General features: G+C 38.3%; 1 protein-coding gene across 1 annotated transcript in view; it reads right to left on the bottom strand.

Annotated features, from left to right (window-relative positions):
• CNGB3 (cyclic nucleotide gated channel subunit beta 3) overlaps nt 1–13,930 on the bottom strand; it is a 70,572-nt gene that overhangs the window by 45,008 nt on the left and 11,634 nt on the right. Inside the window, exon 3 of the mRNA XM_064507779.1 lies at nt 9,958–10,069. Within this exon, the coding sequence (XP_064363849.1) occupies nt 9,958–10,069 (112 nt within the window). The remainder of the gene's footprint in view (nt 1–9,957; nt 10,070–13,930) is intronic.

The following is a 13,930-nucleotide window of genomic DNA, read 5'->3' as shown; positions in this document are numbered from 1 at the left end:
AAAATCACCCTTCTTTAATGTAACGAGTGATATAAAGAAGTTTAATTGCACTGGATATTTACTGTGATTTTAAAAAAGACAGCATCGGCTCTGAAACTAGTGGCTTTGCAACAAATATAACATTATAGGAAAGAAACCCATTACAAGATTGTATCACTTATGCATGTGTCTGGTGCTGTTGTACCATTGGGCCTTTCTTACTTAGAAGTTATTAAATCTCCTCTGTGTGGGGCATCTGCCTCTTATCAGGAATTTTTAAAGTTAGTTGTAATGTGTATATATATATATAGTGCCTGTTGTGTTCAAACACATAAAAGCTCATAACCATTTACTTAAGCATACAGTATTTTATGACTAAGGAAAAGAATGCCTTCATCAGAATATGATCCAGTGCTGTATAGAATTGACAAATATTTCTCTAAACTTTGCATTCTCTGTATTTATTAATGAGCACTGAATAACAAGCTAAAATAAAAACATGATAATATTTCCCATAGTGAATTAAAAAGCAAAGTTGCAATAAAATGTTCCAAATTTCAAAAACTTATTTTTCAATAGATGCTTTCATTTCTCATCTGATTTCATAAAAAACATAAAAAGCACAGAGCTGTAGGACTGCAGAGAACTTTGAGACATCATATAATCCGAATTCCCACACCTCACAGCAGGATAAACTGTACCTGTGCCATTTCTGACAGATTCTTGCCTAACCTGTTCTTAAATATGTCTGGTGATAGGTATTTTGTAATCTTCCTAAAGAATTTATCCCAGTGCTTCACTATCCTCACCATTAGAATTTCCACCCATAATCTAACATAAATCTCTTTTGATGCAATTTGTCCTATCCACTGTGAATATGGGAAAAAAATTTATAATTTCTTCTTTTTTATTTTATTTTTTGGATGTTTGAAAGTTGTTATTTTCTCTCTCCTTAGTCTGCACTTTTCAACAGTAAATGCTGACAGTGATTTTGGAAAGATCTGCTCATGTACAATGGAAACATTTTGTCTGAGAAAAGGAAAACTGGCCGTTTTGTTTATGGGGAAATGTAACTTTGATCTCACAGTATGGGGATGGTAGAGAGTAAAATACCACTAATGATATAAAATCAGAAAAAGAAACTGAGAAGACTGTAACTTCTGTTTGATCCCCCACTGTGGTCAGAAGGGTACAAAATGGCAAAACTCAGAAAAGGCAGAAGTGATGGATTGTTACCTCTTTGGTATTACAATCAGATGAAGAAAAACATTGAACAGTCATGTCATTCAGCAATGATGAGAAGTAGGATTAGAAGGTGGTAAAATAAAAGCAAAAACAAAAAAAATCCACGGTCTTTGATATTGCAGGCCCAACACTTCGTATGATTTTTTTTGTTAAGGAGAAAGATTTGGAAAGGGTCCTCATTGTATGATGACTAAGAACACTACTTCTTTTCCTAGCTCTCTTTACCTAGCCTGACTCATTGCTCCAGAAGCCACTTTTAAAGAGTTCACAGATTCCTGTCTCCAGTAATTTCTTTTTCAGAGAATGGGAATGATATTTATCATACTCACTGGGAGGAGGTGAGCACTCAGTGGGCAGAGGTCTGGGCCGAATAAGAATTTTTTAGCCCAAATGTACCTCAGTAAGCTTTAATCCAACTAGCAAGGCTAAAAACAAAGACATGGTGGCATAGATTCAGCTTGGGTGGCAACTGAAGTTGCTCCACTGTTAGGAATCCTGGAAGACTTTTACAATATACTGAAGTTTATGTCACCTCCTATTGTTACCTGCACTCATTAAATTAAGATTAGCTAGGGGCAACCAACTTTGTGGTGGTCCTACCTTCATTTGCACTAAATTGTAATATAGCTGCCTGTGCAAGAATTAGTTTCATGTAGCTTTCATAGTATCACAAAGAAACTTGGTGAGACAAAGCAAGACTCTAGCCCTCCACGATGACTTTCAACTGCCTCTGCCCTAAGACCATCCTATTAGTATCTGCGGTCCTCTGCCACCTTCATTTCTAAATTCTACAACAAAGCAAGCAGGTTCCCTGCAGACAGCAGACTTTATCATCGCAGATCTCCAGAGTACCATTTGTCCTGGCCACTAAACAAGGCTGGGCTGCCAGACTCCTCTGACTTCTCGTCTGGTCCTCATAGCCTGTCACTGCTTTCTGTCCCTGATTTCCTTCCTGCAAGCCCGCACATCAGTATCCTCCAACATATCTTTTGCAGGATGCTTCTTTTGTGCTACACAACATTGGATGTTTTAATCTTAAATGGCTAATATTTGGAAAAGGAGCAAATAACTGGATACAGGATATAGTATTAAAAATTGTTGGACAAGATTAATTATACACATGAATACTTACGCAATTTATAAAGGTAATAATCATTTTTCCTTTACTAAATGATACTAAATGATGATAGTAAAGCATTATTTCTTAGATTTACATGCCTAACAGCTTTATCAGGGAAGACACTGATATATTTACAACTATTTAGTGAAATTATACTACACATGTTAGTGTTTCAGTCAGTGCTCATTGCTTTGCCTATTTCTCAGCAATTGATTCAACAAATAATAGCAGAGAGAATATTTTTAATAGCTTACAATTTCTTCCTTTAAAAAAAAGATATCTTTTTATTTTGAAAATGTTAGATCAGCAAAGGATTTATACAAAATGCTCATAATTAAAGAAGTAAATCAGTGACAAAGTATGAAAACTATTCTCTTGTTTTCTTACAGGTTCTAAAAAAAGAATTTTTCCCATTTCTACACCCAGAAATAGATATATATCTGAAGCTTAATTTAAAATACTGAAAGGAAAAGAAAAAAACCCCTAAATATAGCATTTCAATCTGCATAATGACATTTCTGTCCTTTTACTTGCTTCATTTAGTCCTCAGGAACAAACTTTGAAATTTTCTACCTTTTTAACTTCAGGTGATCTACCTGATTGTCCTGCAAAGTGAGTTGCATTAAATAGCATGTGTAACTGCATCCTGCAGTACAGATGGAATTTAAAGCCTGTAGGGAAATACATCTCAGCTATGATTCCAGCAAGTTTCATCCATTTTGGTACAGGCAGTACAACAGAACCTTTCTGTTTAATTTACAGGTTCTTAATTTATCCAGAACAGAAAGTCAAATTCAGGCACTAAAGGTAACAAGCTCTGAAAGACCTAAGGAGGTGGGATACAAGTGCTAAGAAAAATATTTTGATTTTTTTTATATGTTAATGTCTTTCCAGAGAGAATTATAAAATGTACAGGATGCATTCCATCTGTTTGCAGTTTTAACTACTGCAGTGATTAGCTGGAAACATCTAGAGAAAGATACTAGTCTCTTTATAAAGTATTCTTGTAGCTAGAGTTGAATGGGATCTTTCAGAAGTGCTCAGCACTGGCCTTGTTTTACTTTCTCTCAAGTCAGTTGGAATTAGTACCATGAGTGCCATCTTTCTGAGTCCCTCATGTTCCTACTCTAAATAAGGATGTTCTGGTGTCTTTGCAGTGGGTTGATATTGGGTCTGTTTCTCCAGGGTGCTGAGATTTCGTTCCTGTGATAGGACATAGTCTCTCCAAGATGCATCTGCTGGGTTAGTTGATGTGTTGCAACTAGTGGATGGCAAGCACTAATAAACATGGTAATTTTCTTGGTTGAGGTAATTGAGCTAAATGAAGTGCATTACTCACTAAGAACAGGCTACCAGCAGGAGTTCTCTTTATTAACCTGGCTATGCACCGCAGAGCAAATTGCCTCTTAATCTTTGTTTGTTTTGTTATCTTTTTTTGCTATTAGCCAAATTGGAGAGGAAAAAAATATCCTTTATGGGAAAGACAGGTATAACCTACCTGGTGGTAGGATGTGGCTATGAAAAGGGCAAAATAAGAACACAGGATTCAGTCTTCATGAATCACCTTCCCTCATATGGCAGCTTGCAACACTAGAGCTCCCTTTATTTTTATTTTTTTTGGAAATGTTGAAATTTGGGTTTCTGAATTTGCAAAAGCATAATCAGAAGCATGTGTTTACTGTGTGGGAATGTTAAATGTATTTCATTGAATTATTATATTTTATTAAAATGCATTTATTTTATTTTATTTAAACATGTTTTATTCACAATGCCTAGATTCTGCAGGTGGCATATGAGATATAAATTTCTCCCTGTCTAACCATAACCCAGAATATGTAAGATATTGACAAGAAACCTAAAAGCGTCTGAAGTCCTGGTTACCTAGTGTATTTTTTCATTATATACTCTTAGATATGTGGCCTGTGAATACAGATTGTCATTTTACACAGCGTTTCACAGTTCATGATCCTTGACCAGGCTTTCAGAATACTGCCCTAATATTAATAGTAAATCGTAATCACCTTGCTAATCTGGGGAGATGAAACACTTACACCTTTAGCCAGGCTTAAAGGCTTTTGGCAGACACAGAGGAAAGAGCAGGTCAAAGAAGCTCTTTGTATCCCTTCATTTTCTCTGCTCTACTCTCTCAGAGGCTTTGTGCACCATTTGTTCACCCCTTGCTCTTACTGGGACTTGCTGCAACTTCTTCACCTCCTCCCCTGATGCCAGGTATTCACTACCATTTCTTGCTTATGGATCTGCCTCCCTTTTAAAAACTTTCATGCCGAAACTCTTTGTACGGTAGCCACGTGCCACAGACTCTGTGTTGGTTCCCAGCCCTCAGTGCAGGGTTGCACAAGGGCCTCACATTTGCTCCTCCTATGTCACCTTTGTGATCATCTGAATCATATGTCTTCTTTTAAATTTTTGTTAGAGTTCAGGTTCCAAACAGTACCTCACAGAGCATGTTATACTGTTTTCTCTTGTGTACAAATGGCAATATTCCTCTCCTTGCAGAGGTGTTCTAACTTGCACCGAAGTCAGCAAAGTCTTTCAATGGATACCTAAATGTTCCTTGAGCATTGGAGTTGGTGAGCTGTGAACTTCTGAAGTTCCCTCATTGCAGAGAAATAATATTGACAATGCTTATTTCAAAACATTTTTTGTTGTTTTCTTATAGTTTAAGACCAGAAGAAACCATCAGATGATCTAGCCTACCCTATTTATCACATCCTATTACTCCCAGGATCTCAGTTTCATGAAATACTTCAGTCAGTTCTTCTGACTTGGGATGAGGGAGCTGCTTGACACCCTTCCTGTGTGCTTCTGGGGTGCCCACGGTCAGCATTAGCCCATTTGAGAAGTGATTATTTTCCAGCCGGATGGAAGCTGATCCAGCTGAGCACATGACTGCACAGCACACAACAGGGAGTGGGAAGACATGGCCAGGGAAAAGAGATGCATCAGGTTTTAGTTGTCAGGATGGTCTCAGACTGCCAGAAACTGTTCAGCAATTGCATTCATGACTGTGGCTTTTATAAATTGGATTTAAGTCTTGGTCATGCATACTGAAGGAAACAAGTCCTACTCTGGGTTAAAATTTTAAGAAAAAAATGCACCTTTTAAATAAAAAAAAAGAAAATCAGCAAAGGTTATATGAGTAAGGGCCCTGAGAGTGTCCTCCCTCCTGGAGGTTTGGCTGCCGGGGCTCAGAGCCAGCTCAGAGCCAGCGCAGCCGAGGGCTGTCCCTCTCCCTTGGTGACGGTGGGGAGATGCTCCCAGACCTGCTGCGAGGAGGCCTCGGCAAGGGCTCTGACCCCCAGTCCTTGCTGGTCTCTGACAATACTCAACATTTGCTGAAGTGCTACAGATAATCCTGCGTGTACTTTCTATCCTGCATTTCAAAAATGTATTGGATTGTGTATGTGCTTATAGGTTTTTATAAACCTTCTCCAACATAAAGTAATCTTGATGTAGTATAAAGGCTGCAATTAATGTTTTATGCTAGTTCCATGTTAATAAGACTCCTCTGCCTTCTATTAGAGTGCAAATTAAGTTCTGAATGTTCCTCTATTCCCTTATTTCTTGCTGTGAAGAGACGGCATACACTTAGCCCTCTCTCCCAAACAGAGATTATTATTGCTCAGCAGATAGCTATTCATGGAAATAACCTATTACTCTGTTATATTATCATTAAAGATGGAGGAGAGAAACAATATATTAAGCGACAAGGCAGACCTGTGTGGAATCCTATCTAAGCCATTAGGAAACAGACATTAAAAGTTTCAGTCATTCTGTCATAATTCGGTGCCTTGGCACATGAACCACTCAAGCGTGTCTCCTCTTCCAGACATAGTGTTGAGATGGATGTAGGCAAACCAGAGTTATGTCTCTCCGCTCTTTATTAATGTCCATCACAATGCATTTTTATATTTGAAAAATGGGAAAGTGCTGAGAGGGAAAGGCAAAACATTTTTTTTCTTGTGGATAAACAGTCTCTGAGGGAATTTTCAGGAATAAATACCGTCTCAGTCAAAGCTAAGTCATTCACTTAGCAAGAGAATAAATCGGTTTGTTCTTTCAGAGGAGATTCACAACACTATTTTCCTGTTAATAGATAGTAGAGGTGGTGTTGCACCGTGAGTAAAAAGCTAGCTTAATGCAGACAAATTGGAGGGTGGATACCGTGAGTGCACAGTCTCATGAACTGTCATACATATAAGTAATCCAACTGATTTCGGTAAGTTAATTACATCAGTATAATTGTTCATATTGCAGTATTGCATAGTTGCAGGTGTGGGCCTAAGACTTCAAAACTTAAAGTCCTTATGTGGAAGTTCGTTACCACCCCCTGAAATTATGTATGGAGAAACATAGACCTGATCTAAATGAAAGGTGTGCAGTTTCAAACATGTCAACTGTGCTAGAAAAAATGTTGCACTCTTCAATGTATATAGTGACAAGGACTAAAGTCCTTATTGCCTCCCTTCTTTTTTCTTCCTTCATCCCTATATCTGAGCCTGCACAGATGAATTGAAAAAAATTAAGTTACAGTAACTGAGGATAAATTCCAGTCTTTTCTGTTAACATAATTTCCAGGAAAGTTGAGCCGCTCTGGATACATATGGTTTGTGAACACTTATGTATATATACCCACAAGCATGCCCTTATTATGGATTTTAGTGATAATCTATGGGCATTGTTCCAATGTGCATACTGATGATTTCCCATTATGCAGAAGATCAAGCAACCTTTTATTAAACTTTGACTCTGGGAGAATGATTAATATAGAAAAAGGGTTTACGTAAGCTGAAACACTGTCAGGGCCTTGAGTACACCAACAGACCTTAATGGCCCTGAGCAGCCTCACCTGGGACCTCCACCCACACCCTCTACCCCTGGGCCTGAGGGCTCTGTTTAAGCTCAGGCCTGGGCCTTCAGTCCTTGCCTGAGCAATGTTGTAGGTGTGCCTGTCTGCAGTCCTGTCAACTGTGGGCAGACTGCTTTGTCTCCTGGGTGGTCCTAGGACCTATACTGTAGGTACCTTGTCTCCTGAATAGGCCACTCACATGTATTACACGTGTGTGTAACTTGTCTCCAGTCCTAACCTTGGCCCTGTCCCCGCATGGACTTTGGACCCATGCAAGGCTACAGTCTTGTTCAATCCTGTCTCTGTCCCTCTCTCCTTTTGTTCCTGACTGGACTCCCTGGATGGACCCTGGGCCTGGTTCATCACTTTGTCTTGTTGATGGACCCTGTCACCAGGACCTGGCTGTGCCTGCCATGTTCAGACCCTGTGGCACTACACTTGGTAAGAGCACTGCTTGCACTGGGGTCATCCTTGGCTCCTAGCTCTCCTTCACTTAGGAAGCAGCTGGACCTTGCTGCTCCCTGACACAAAGCTAGTCAAAATATGAAATTCCAGTAGGAGTTAAGAAAATTACACCAACTATTTCAACAGTGTTCATTTCATTCAACCAACCAAATTATGTCTCTGTCCATAACAGTAGATTAAACACCCAGGGATAATTCTTGGGCAGTGAAACTCTTAATTGAGTATCCTCTTCGGTTGTCTTTGATATGATTTTGTCTAGTCAAACTAACACTTTCCCAAACAATTCCTAGGTATGGGAAGTCCCAGAAATTAGCAGTGAACAAAGATTTTTCATAACCAACACTTTTTGTGAGGCCTCCTGTTTCGGAGGGTAAAGGAGTTCAATAATGTGGGCAAAGGCTGTTCTGTTCTAGTTGATCTCAGTGCAAGAGAATGATTTGAGTGTGTTTAATCTGCTAGTACAGTGGCAGACTGTATGACTCCGTTTATCTCCAATTCTGTGTATGCATATATGTTTATGTAGCTTTTCTTACATGAATAAGGTAGTTGGTTTCCTTAAAAAATACTCTAGTGAGTAAAGTTGAATACACAGATGCAATATGCTAGTGACCTTGATCAAGAATGTGAATAGACAGACTCCCATGAATCTTCAGGGGCAACGAATTAAACTTTAAGTAAAGGTGCAAATTTAAAATGATTCTCCCTACAGCTCTGAAAGTTGTATAACAGGTTGTTTTTTTTACCAGTGCAGTGACACCAGCATCATGCCTTCCAGATTCTACTGCAGAATTTGTCAGGTAAAGGTTTTCACAGTAGAATTTAACAAGGATTTACTGTATTTTAGAGGCTGTTGTTCAAACTGAAGACTGAGCAGATATACCTAACTGGATGCATGCATGACAGTGAGTCAGAACTAAGCTGTGAGAACAGAAGGTTTAACCTAAACAGTTTAACTTGTCTTTTAATAGACAGATATTTGTCTTCTACTAATAAGCAACATACCCCTTTGTTTCATAAGCATATTGCAAATTTGTTTAGGATGGTGACAGAGTTCACCACCGGAGCCATAAGCCTATAACAACATATCAAGAAATGGCACAAAGAAGACGCTTTAGCTGGGTTTTCATTGTTGACCTACCGATTCACATCCAAATTACCGAGTTATTTATAACATTTCCAGTCATTTTTGTAGGCGTTATTTTTATCACATGTATTGCCTCTAGAGGTGTATGCACTAGCATTTTGCTCAATTATTCCTGGTCATTGTACTACAAACTCACTCTTGGTGAAAGAAAGGAAATGAGAAGATGGAGAAGTAGGTAGTTATACAGAACATGTATCCAAACTGTTCTCAAAGGTGCACAGCGAAAGAAGCAACAGAAGCAAGTTAGAGCAAGGGAAACTTTGTTTAGATGTAAAGTAATAATTTCCATAATGAGAGTGGTCAAACACTGGACCAGGTTGCCCAGAGAGTTTATGGATGGAGTCTCTATCCTTGGAGGTAGGTATTCACTACTGGACTAGACCAGGCTTTGAGCAACCTGATCTAACTTGGAAATCGAATCTAAGCTCAAAGTTGGCCCTCCTTTTAGCAGGACGTTGGACCAGGTACCTTCTGGCGGTGCCTTCCAACCTGAAATGTTCTATGAATCTCTGGTTCTGTAATGAGCATAGATTACTCCAAGATTATTGTTTCCTGGATTTCACATTTATTTTTATTTTAGCAAAATGAATAGACACCTAAGCTTTTTCCAGAAGTTGAATGATTCTAGATTATTCCTCAAAGAATCTTTATAGTTTCATTTGTTTGTTTCTTCTTGAGGAAGAAATGCAGATACTAATGCCTATTTAATGGTATATCTCAAAAAAAAAGTACATGCAGGGTAAAAACCTCTTATATCAAGATGGTATAGCAAACATTTCAGCTATTCAGGGCAGCATCCTGGGACTTACATAGTAGAATAATAATAGCTGAGCAGTAACAATGTTAGAATTAGCATATACAGGTATTTCACTGTAGACAGAGCAAATCCCTTTCCTCATTTCTGCAATTTAGAATGAGGTACTGAAAAACCTATCAAAAGCACTTATTAAATGAATACCTCATACAGGTGGTAGCCTTAGAATTGAAATTATGTGCATAATCTATTCTCTTCAGGTTCTTACAGGGTGCCAGGTGCAGTGGTACTGGATGGACTTTTAAAGAACACATGAAAATGCGAAATTATTCTCATATGTCAGGAAAGAAATCTCATAGTTTGTAATTGAATTTACTCACTTGGCATTTTCTTTCCCATCACTGAGCTGACCCTGTTCCTTTTGAGTTGTCTTAGCTGGTTCAGTCGATTTTTCAGGTGTTGAAGGCTCAGGTGATTTTTTTGGAACTGTATCTGCAGAGAAAAAGGTTGAAATTTTTGAATATCAATTTTTAAAGGCTTATGATAGTACTTTTGGAACAATCACAGCTTGACTGCCATTATTTCCTCAGTGGACAAGCACTGTGTGTTACACATTCTGGGACCTGAGCTTTGAATAATTTCCTGCATAGATGTATTTCAGTGCCAGCCGTACAGAGCATGTTTATGTCGAGTGTATCTTTTAGAACCCACTTCCTTGTGGGTTTTAATGTAGATGTGTCTGTAGTCAGGAAAACAATGGTCAATACAGTGCTTGTTGCTTTTAAGAAACAAGGACTCATGAAATATTATAGAATTAGTGTGTCTGCATATTTTTTTTTTAATAGTTAGAGAACAGATAGATAAATCTGTCCAGAATTATCTCATGAAATTCAGGAGGCAAAATGAAGAATAGCTTATGCATAGCAAATGCTAATCACATTATTTTTACTCCAGTGTTTGGGCTGCATTACATATAGGGCATGACAAGCCTATTCGTTGCTGAATAAATTATGATTGAAATATGTCATTAAGGATGTGGATATGTAGAACTTTTTTACAGAAAATTGAAACAAACTTCTTGCTAATCTTCTTTTAAAAATTTAATTCTAGCAAAAATGAAGAAATAGGCTAGCCAGTTTCACTTTTCTGTATGCATATGGTATATTCTCTTGCCATTTAAATGCCCTTATATGATTAATTCTTCCAATTAGTCTTATTTCTTTATTTTAAATTTTCATGCTGAAAAATAATTGGAGAGCTATCATCAATCTGACACTTTGCATAAAGGAGGAACAACCCTATCCTTCATAAATACTTTAAGTAATATGATTATAGAGAAAAAGGCTTGGCAGCAAAACATCATAGCAAATAAATCTGGAGCCAGTTATGTCTACTGCATTTTAAATTCAAGAGAGTTGAAAAAAAGTCAAGCCTTGAGTATTGCATGCAAATAGCATAAGAATAATTTTCTGATAGTTAATCTCCACATTTAGAAAGTTGTTATCCATTTCAGAGGGGTTCAAGCTGTCATGACAGTGCAATGTTAAGCTGCCCAGTCAGAAGGTGATTGCTTAAAATGGTATTTGAAAAAAAAAAAAACCCTCAGTGAAGGACAGTGGATCAGTTTGTTTGCAGGAGCTTGATAAGCCAAACTACCCTCCCATTGCCATTTGTTTCAGATTTGGGATATTTTTTTCTTCCAGGCATCACTTAGGAGCATACACAACTGTTCCTAATCTGACTTAACCAGGCTTTGACCAGATGGACAGTTGATTATAAGACCAGTGGGGTATTGCTAGAGAGAATTTTATTCTCAGTTTTTAGGTTAAGAAGTGAGAATGCCCTGTATGTGCCCTGCTGCTCTTACAGGAATGCATCTACTAAACAGGATCAAAGACAAGACCTAGAGGGAGGTATCTGTGGATATCTTTACCTGGAGAGTAGGAACAAGCGAGAAAGACTCAAGCCACAGTCAGACGAAGAACTGAAAAGAAGGCAAAGAAATCCATGTTCCCCAGCACTCTGGCCAACTGGATTTTGGATTAGCAAGTTTATAGGTTAATTTTCAAATGATCTCTGGGAGAAAGGTAGCACTATTAAGTTATAAAGAGACAGTCTGCAGGGCTTCTATTCCTTATCAGCTATAAGCTTGGAAGATTTTTGTGAGGGATTCCATTTAAAACTCTGACATTCAACCGGAAATCCTCCAAATCAGGATTTATGGCTTAAGTTGATAACAGTAACAGTATTTTTCCCTCTTCATGGAAATACAGGTTATTATTTCCTTCCTGCAGCAGCTGGTGTTGTGGTAGTATCTTGAGGGAAAAGTCTTTTGGAAATCTAACTCTGGGGAATGCTTCATCTTGCCTGAAGAGTCCACCAGTCCAGGGGATTTTCAAGATACAGAATAGCACACATTCAGGGAAGAAGTGGGGTCAGCGGAGGGCTGTCGTTGTTCTTTTCTCAGTGGAGTTTCCAGCAAAGACAAAATAGTGTGTTACCATTTGATTACAGGGGTTCAGGGTTTCAAAATGCTTCTCTGGGAGTTCAAGTCAGAAGGATCTTTTTAGAAGGGAGGAATTTTAAAAATGATTCAGGCTTCTAGCACAGTGAATACATTCTTATAGTGAAATAAAATTTATTTCTTCTAAGATTTTCACAGATTTCTTCTGCAGGAAAATCTAGAAAGAGCTGCAGTTACAGAAAATTAAGGGGTTTTGGACCTATTTATATCTGACTAATTTGTAGGTCTTGACACTGATGCTTTATTCAGAGAAGAGTCTGGTAAATTGTGCTTAACCCATTAAAATTCTGTTTAACCCTTACTCCAGGTAATTTCTATGAATGATACTATGGACTCTGTGCTTGGCACACAATCCTCCTGTGGTTTTGTGGTCAACATAACAAGATGATGTAGAAAAGAAGATGCAAGAGCCAAAAAACTTCAGCCCTCGTTGCTTTTCTACTCCCTTCTGAATTCATGGATTATAATTTCCCCCTTTTTCCCTCTCCTGCCAAAAAGCCATATGCTCAAGTGTTACAGGAAGACTAATCTATTCTCAACATTTCTATAATTATCTCATTTTGGTAATTTTATCTATTATAGTGACTGCCCATAGCTACATCTATACTACCAAATAATGCAACTTGATAGAAACAGTCAGTAGAGTGAAATGGTGCTGAAGGCCTGGCATCCACCCTATATCCGTTAGGGGGGTGCTATTTTTCAAACTAGGTCTAGTGTGATCCTTTGAACTGAATGTCCATCAGCAGCTTGGATATATTAGCTGTACTTGTGGAGTGCTTCTTCTGGTTTGACTCTGTCCTAAAGAAATCCAGAGTGCTCCATGTGAAAAAACAAAATGCAGTGGGCCACAATCAGGAGATTCACTTCAGAAATGTATTCTTCATGTGAAATAATATTTTAGCATAGACAGAGTATTTAGAGTAACCAGCTCCTGAATTAGATAGTCTGTCTGTGGAATGACAACATGGGGATAGGAAAGGAAGACCAGAACATCACAAAAAAATATGGTGCTTGTCTCCCATTGCAGAAGAATAATGGCTTCTCAGCCTGTTAGTGATGGCATCATTGATGCTCTCAGGTTCATTCAGTCTGAGGTCTCAAGCCATACAGACCATTGATGGAGGACTCTATTCAGACTGATGGGAAAGACTGTAAGTCAGTGGATATTTCAAGCTTCCATAGGTTTTAGAGTTCCTGAGTGCTCCAGCACCAGCACAAGGTGTTTGCCATAGAATTAGGATGGCAAGGCCTGGCATCACTGCCTGTAGTGTGTCAAAAAGTAGTTGTTCCTTTCTGTGTGAAACTGGTAGGGTTCTCTGTGTTGTCACATTTAAAAAGTCCTAGTCTCTTTTTGCTGCTTAAAGAATTTAGCTCATACCTCTCCGACTTATAGGAACGACCCCTAAGGAATTCCTTTAAGGAACACTGTGGTATTTTAGGGAGTGTTTAGAGTTTACCTAGTTGATTTCTAGAAGCAGTAATGATCATCAGGTAGACTGCATGGCTTACAGGACAGCAAATAAAACCTATATTGGTTTTACATAAATTTGGTTGTGGTAAAGAAATTGCCACAAGTGAGAAAAAGGAGGCAGAATTATGGCAAGGTGCAAACATTTAAAGCAATTTTCAAAAGAGATGAATGGGAAAACAGGGGATTTGAGTTTTTCTGTTTTTCTCCAAATGATTTCCATTCCTGCTCTATTGGAATAGAGCTAGGGGTAGCTAAAGCTGCCTCTGTATTTGGAGTGGGAGTTGAAGAATGCAACCCACCTCATATTCTAGGCCATTTGGAATTTCCATTAGAATAATATAATTTAAAATTGAGT

The sequence above is a fragment of the Dromaius novaehollandiae genome, chromosome 2, assembly GCF_036370855.1.
Source record: "Dromaius novaehollandiae isolate bDroNov1 chromosome 2, bDroNov1.hap1, whole genome shotgun sequence".
NCBI lineage: Eukaryota > Metazoa > Chordata > Aves > Casuariiformes > Dromaiidae > Dromaius > Dromaius novaehollandiae.
This window is presented reverse-complemented; position numbering and strand designations above follow the sequence as displayed.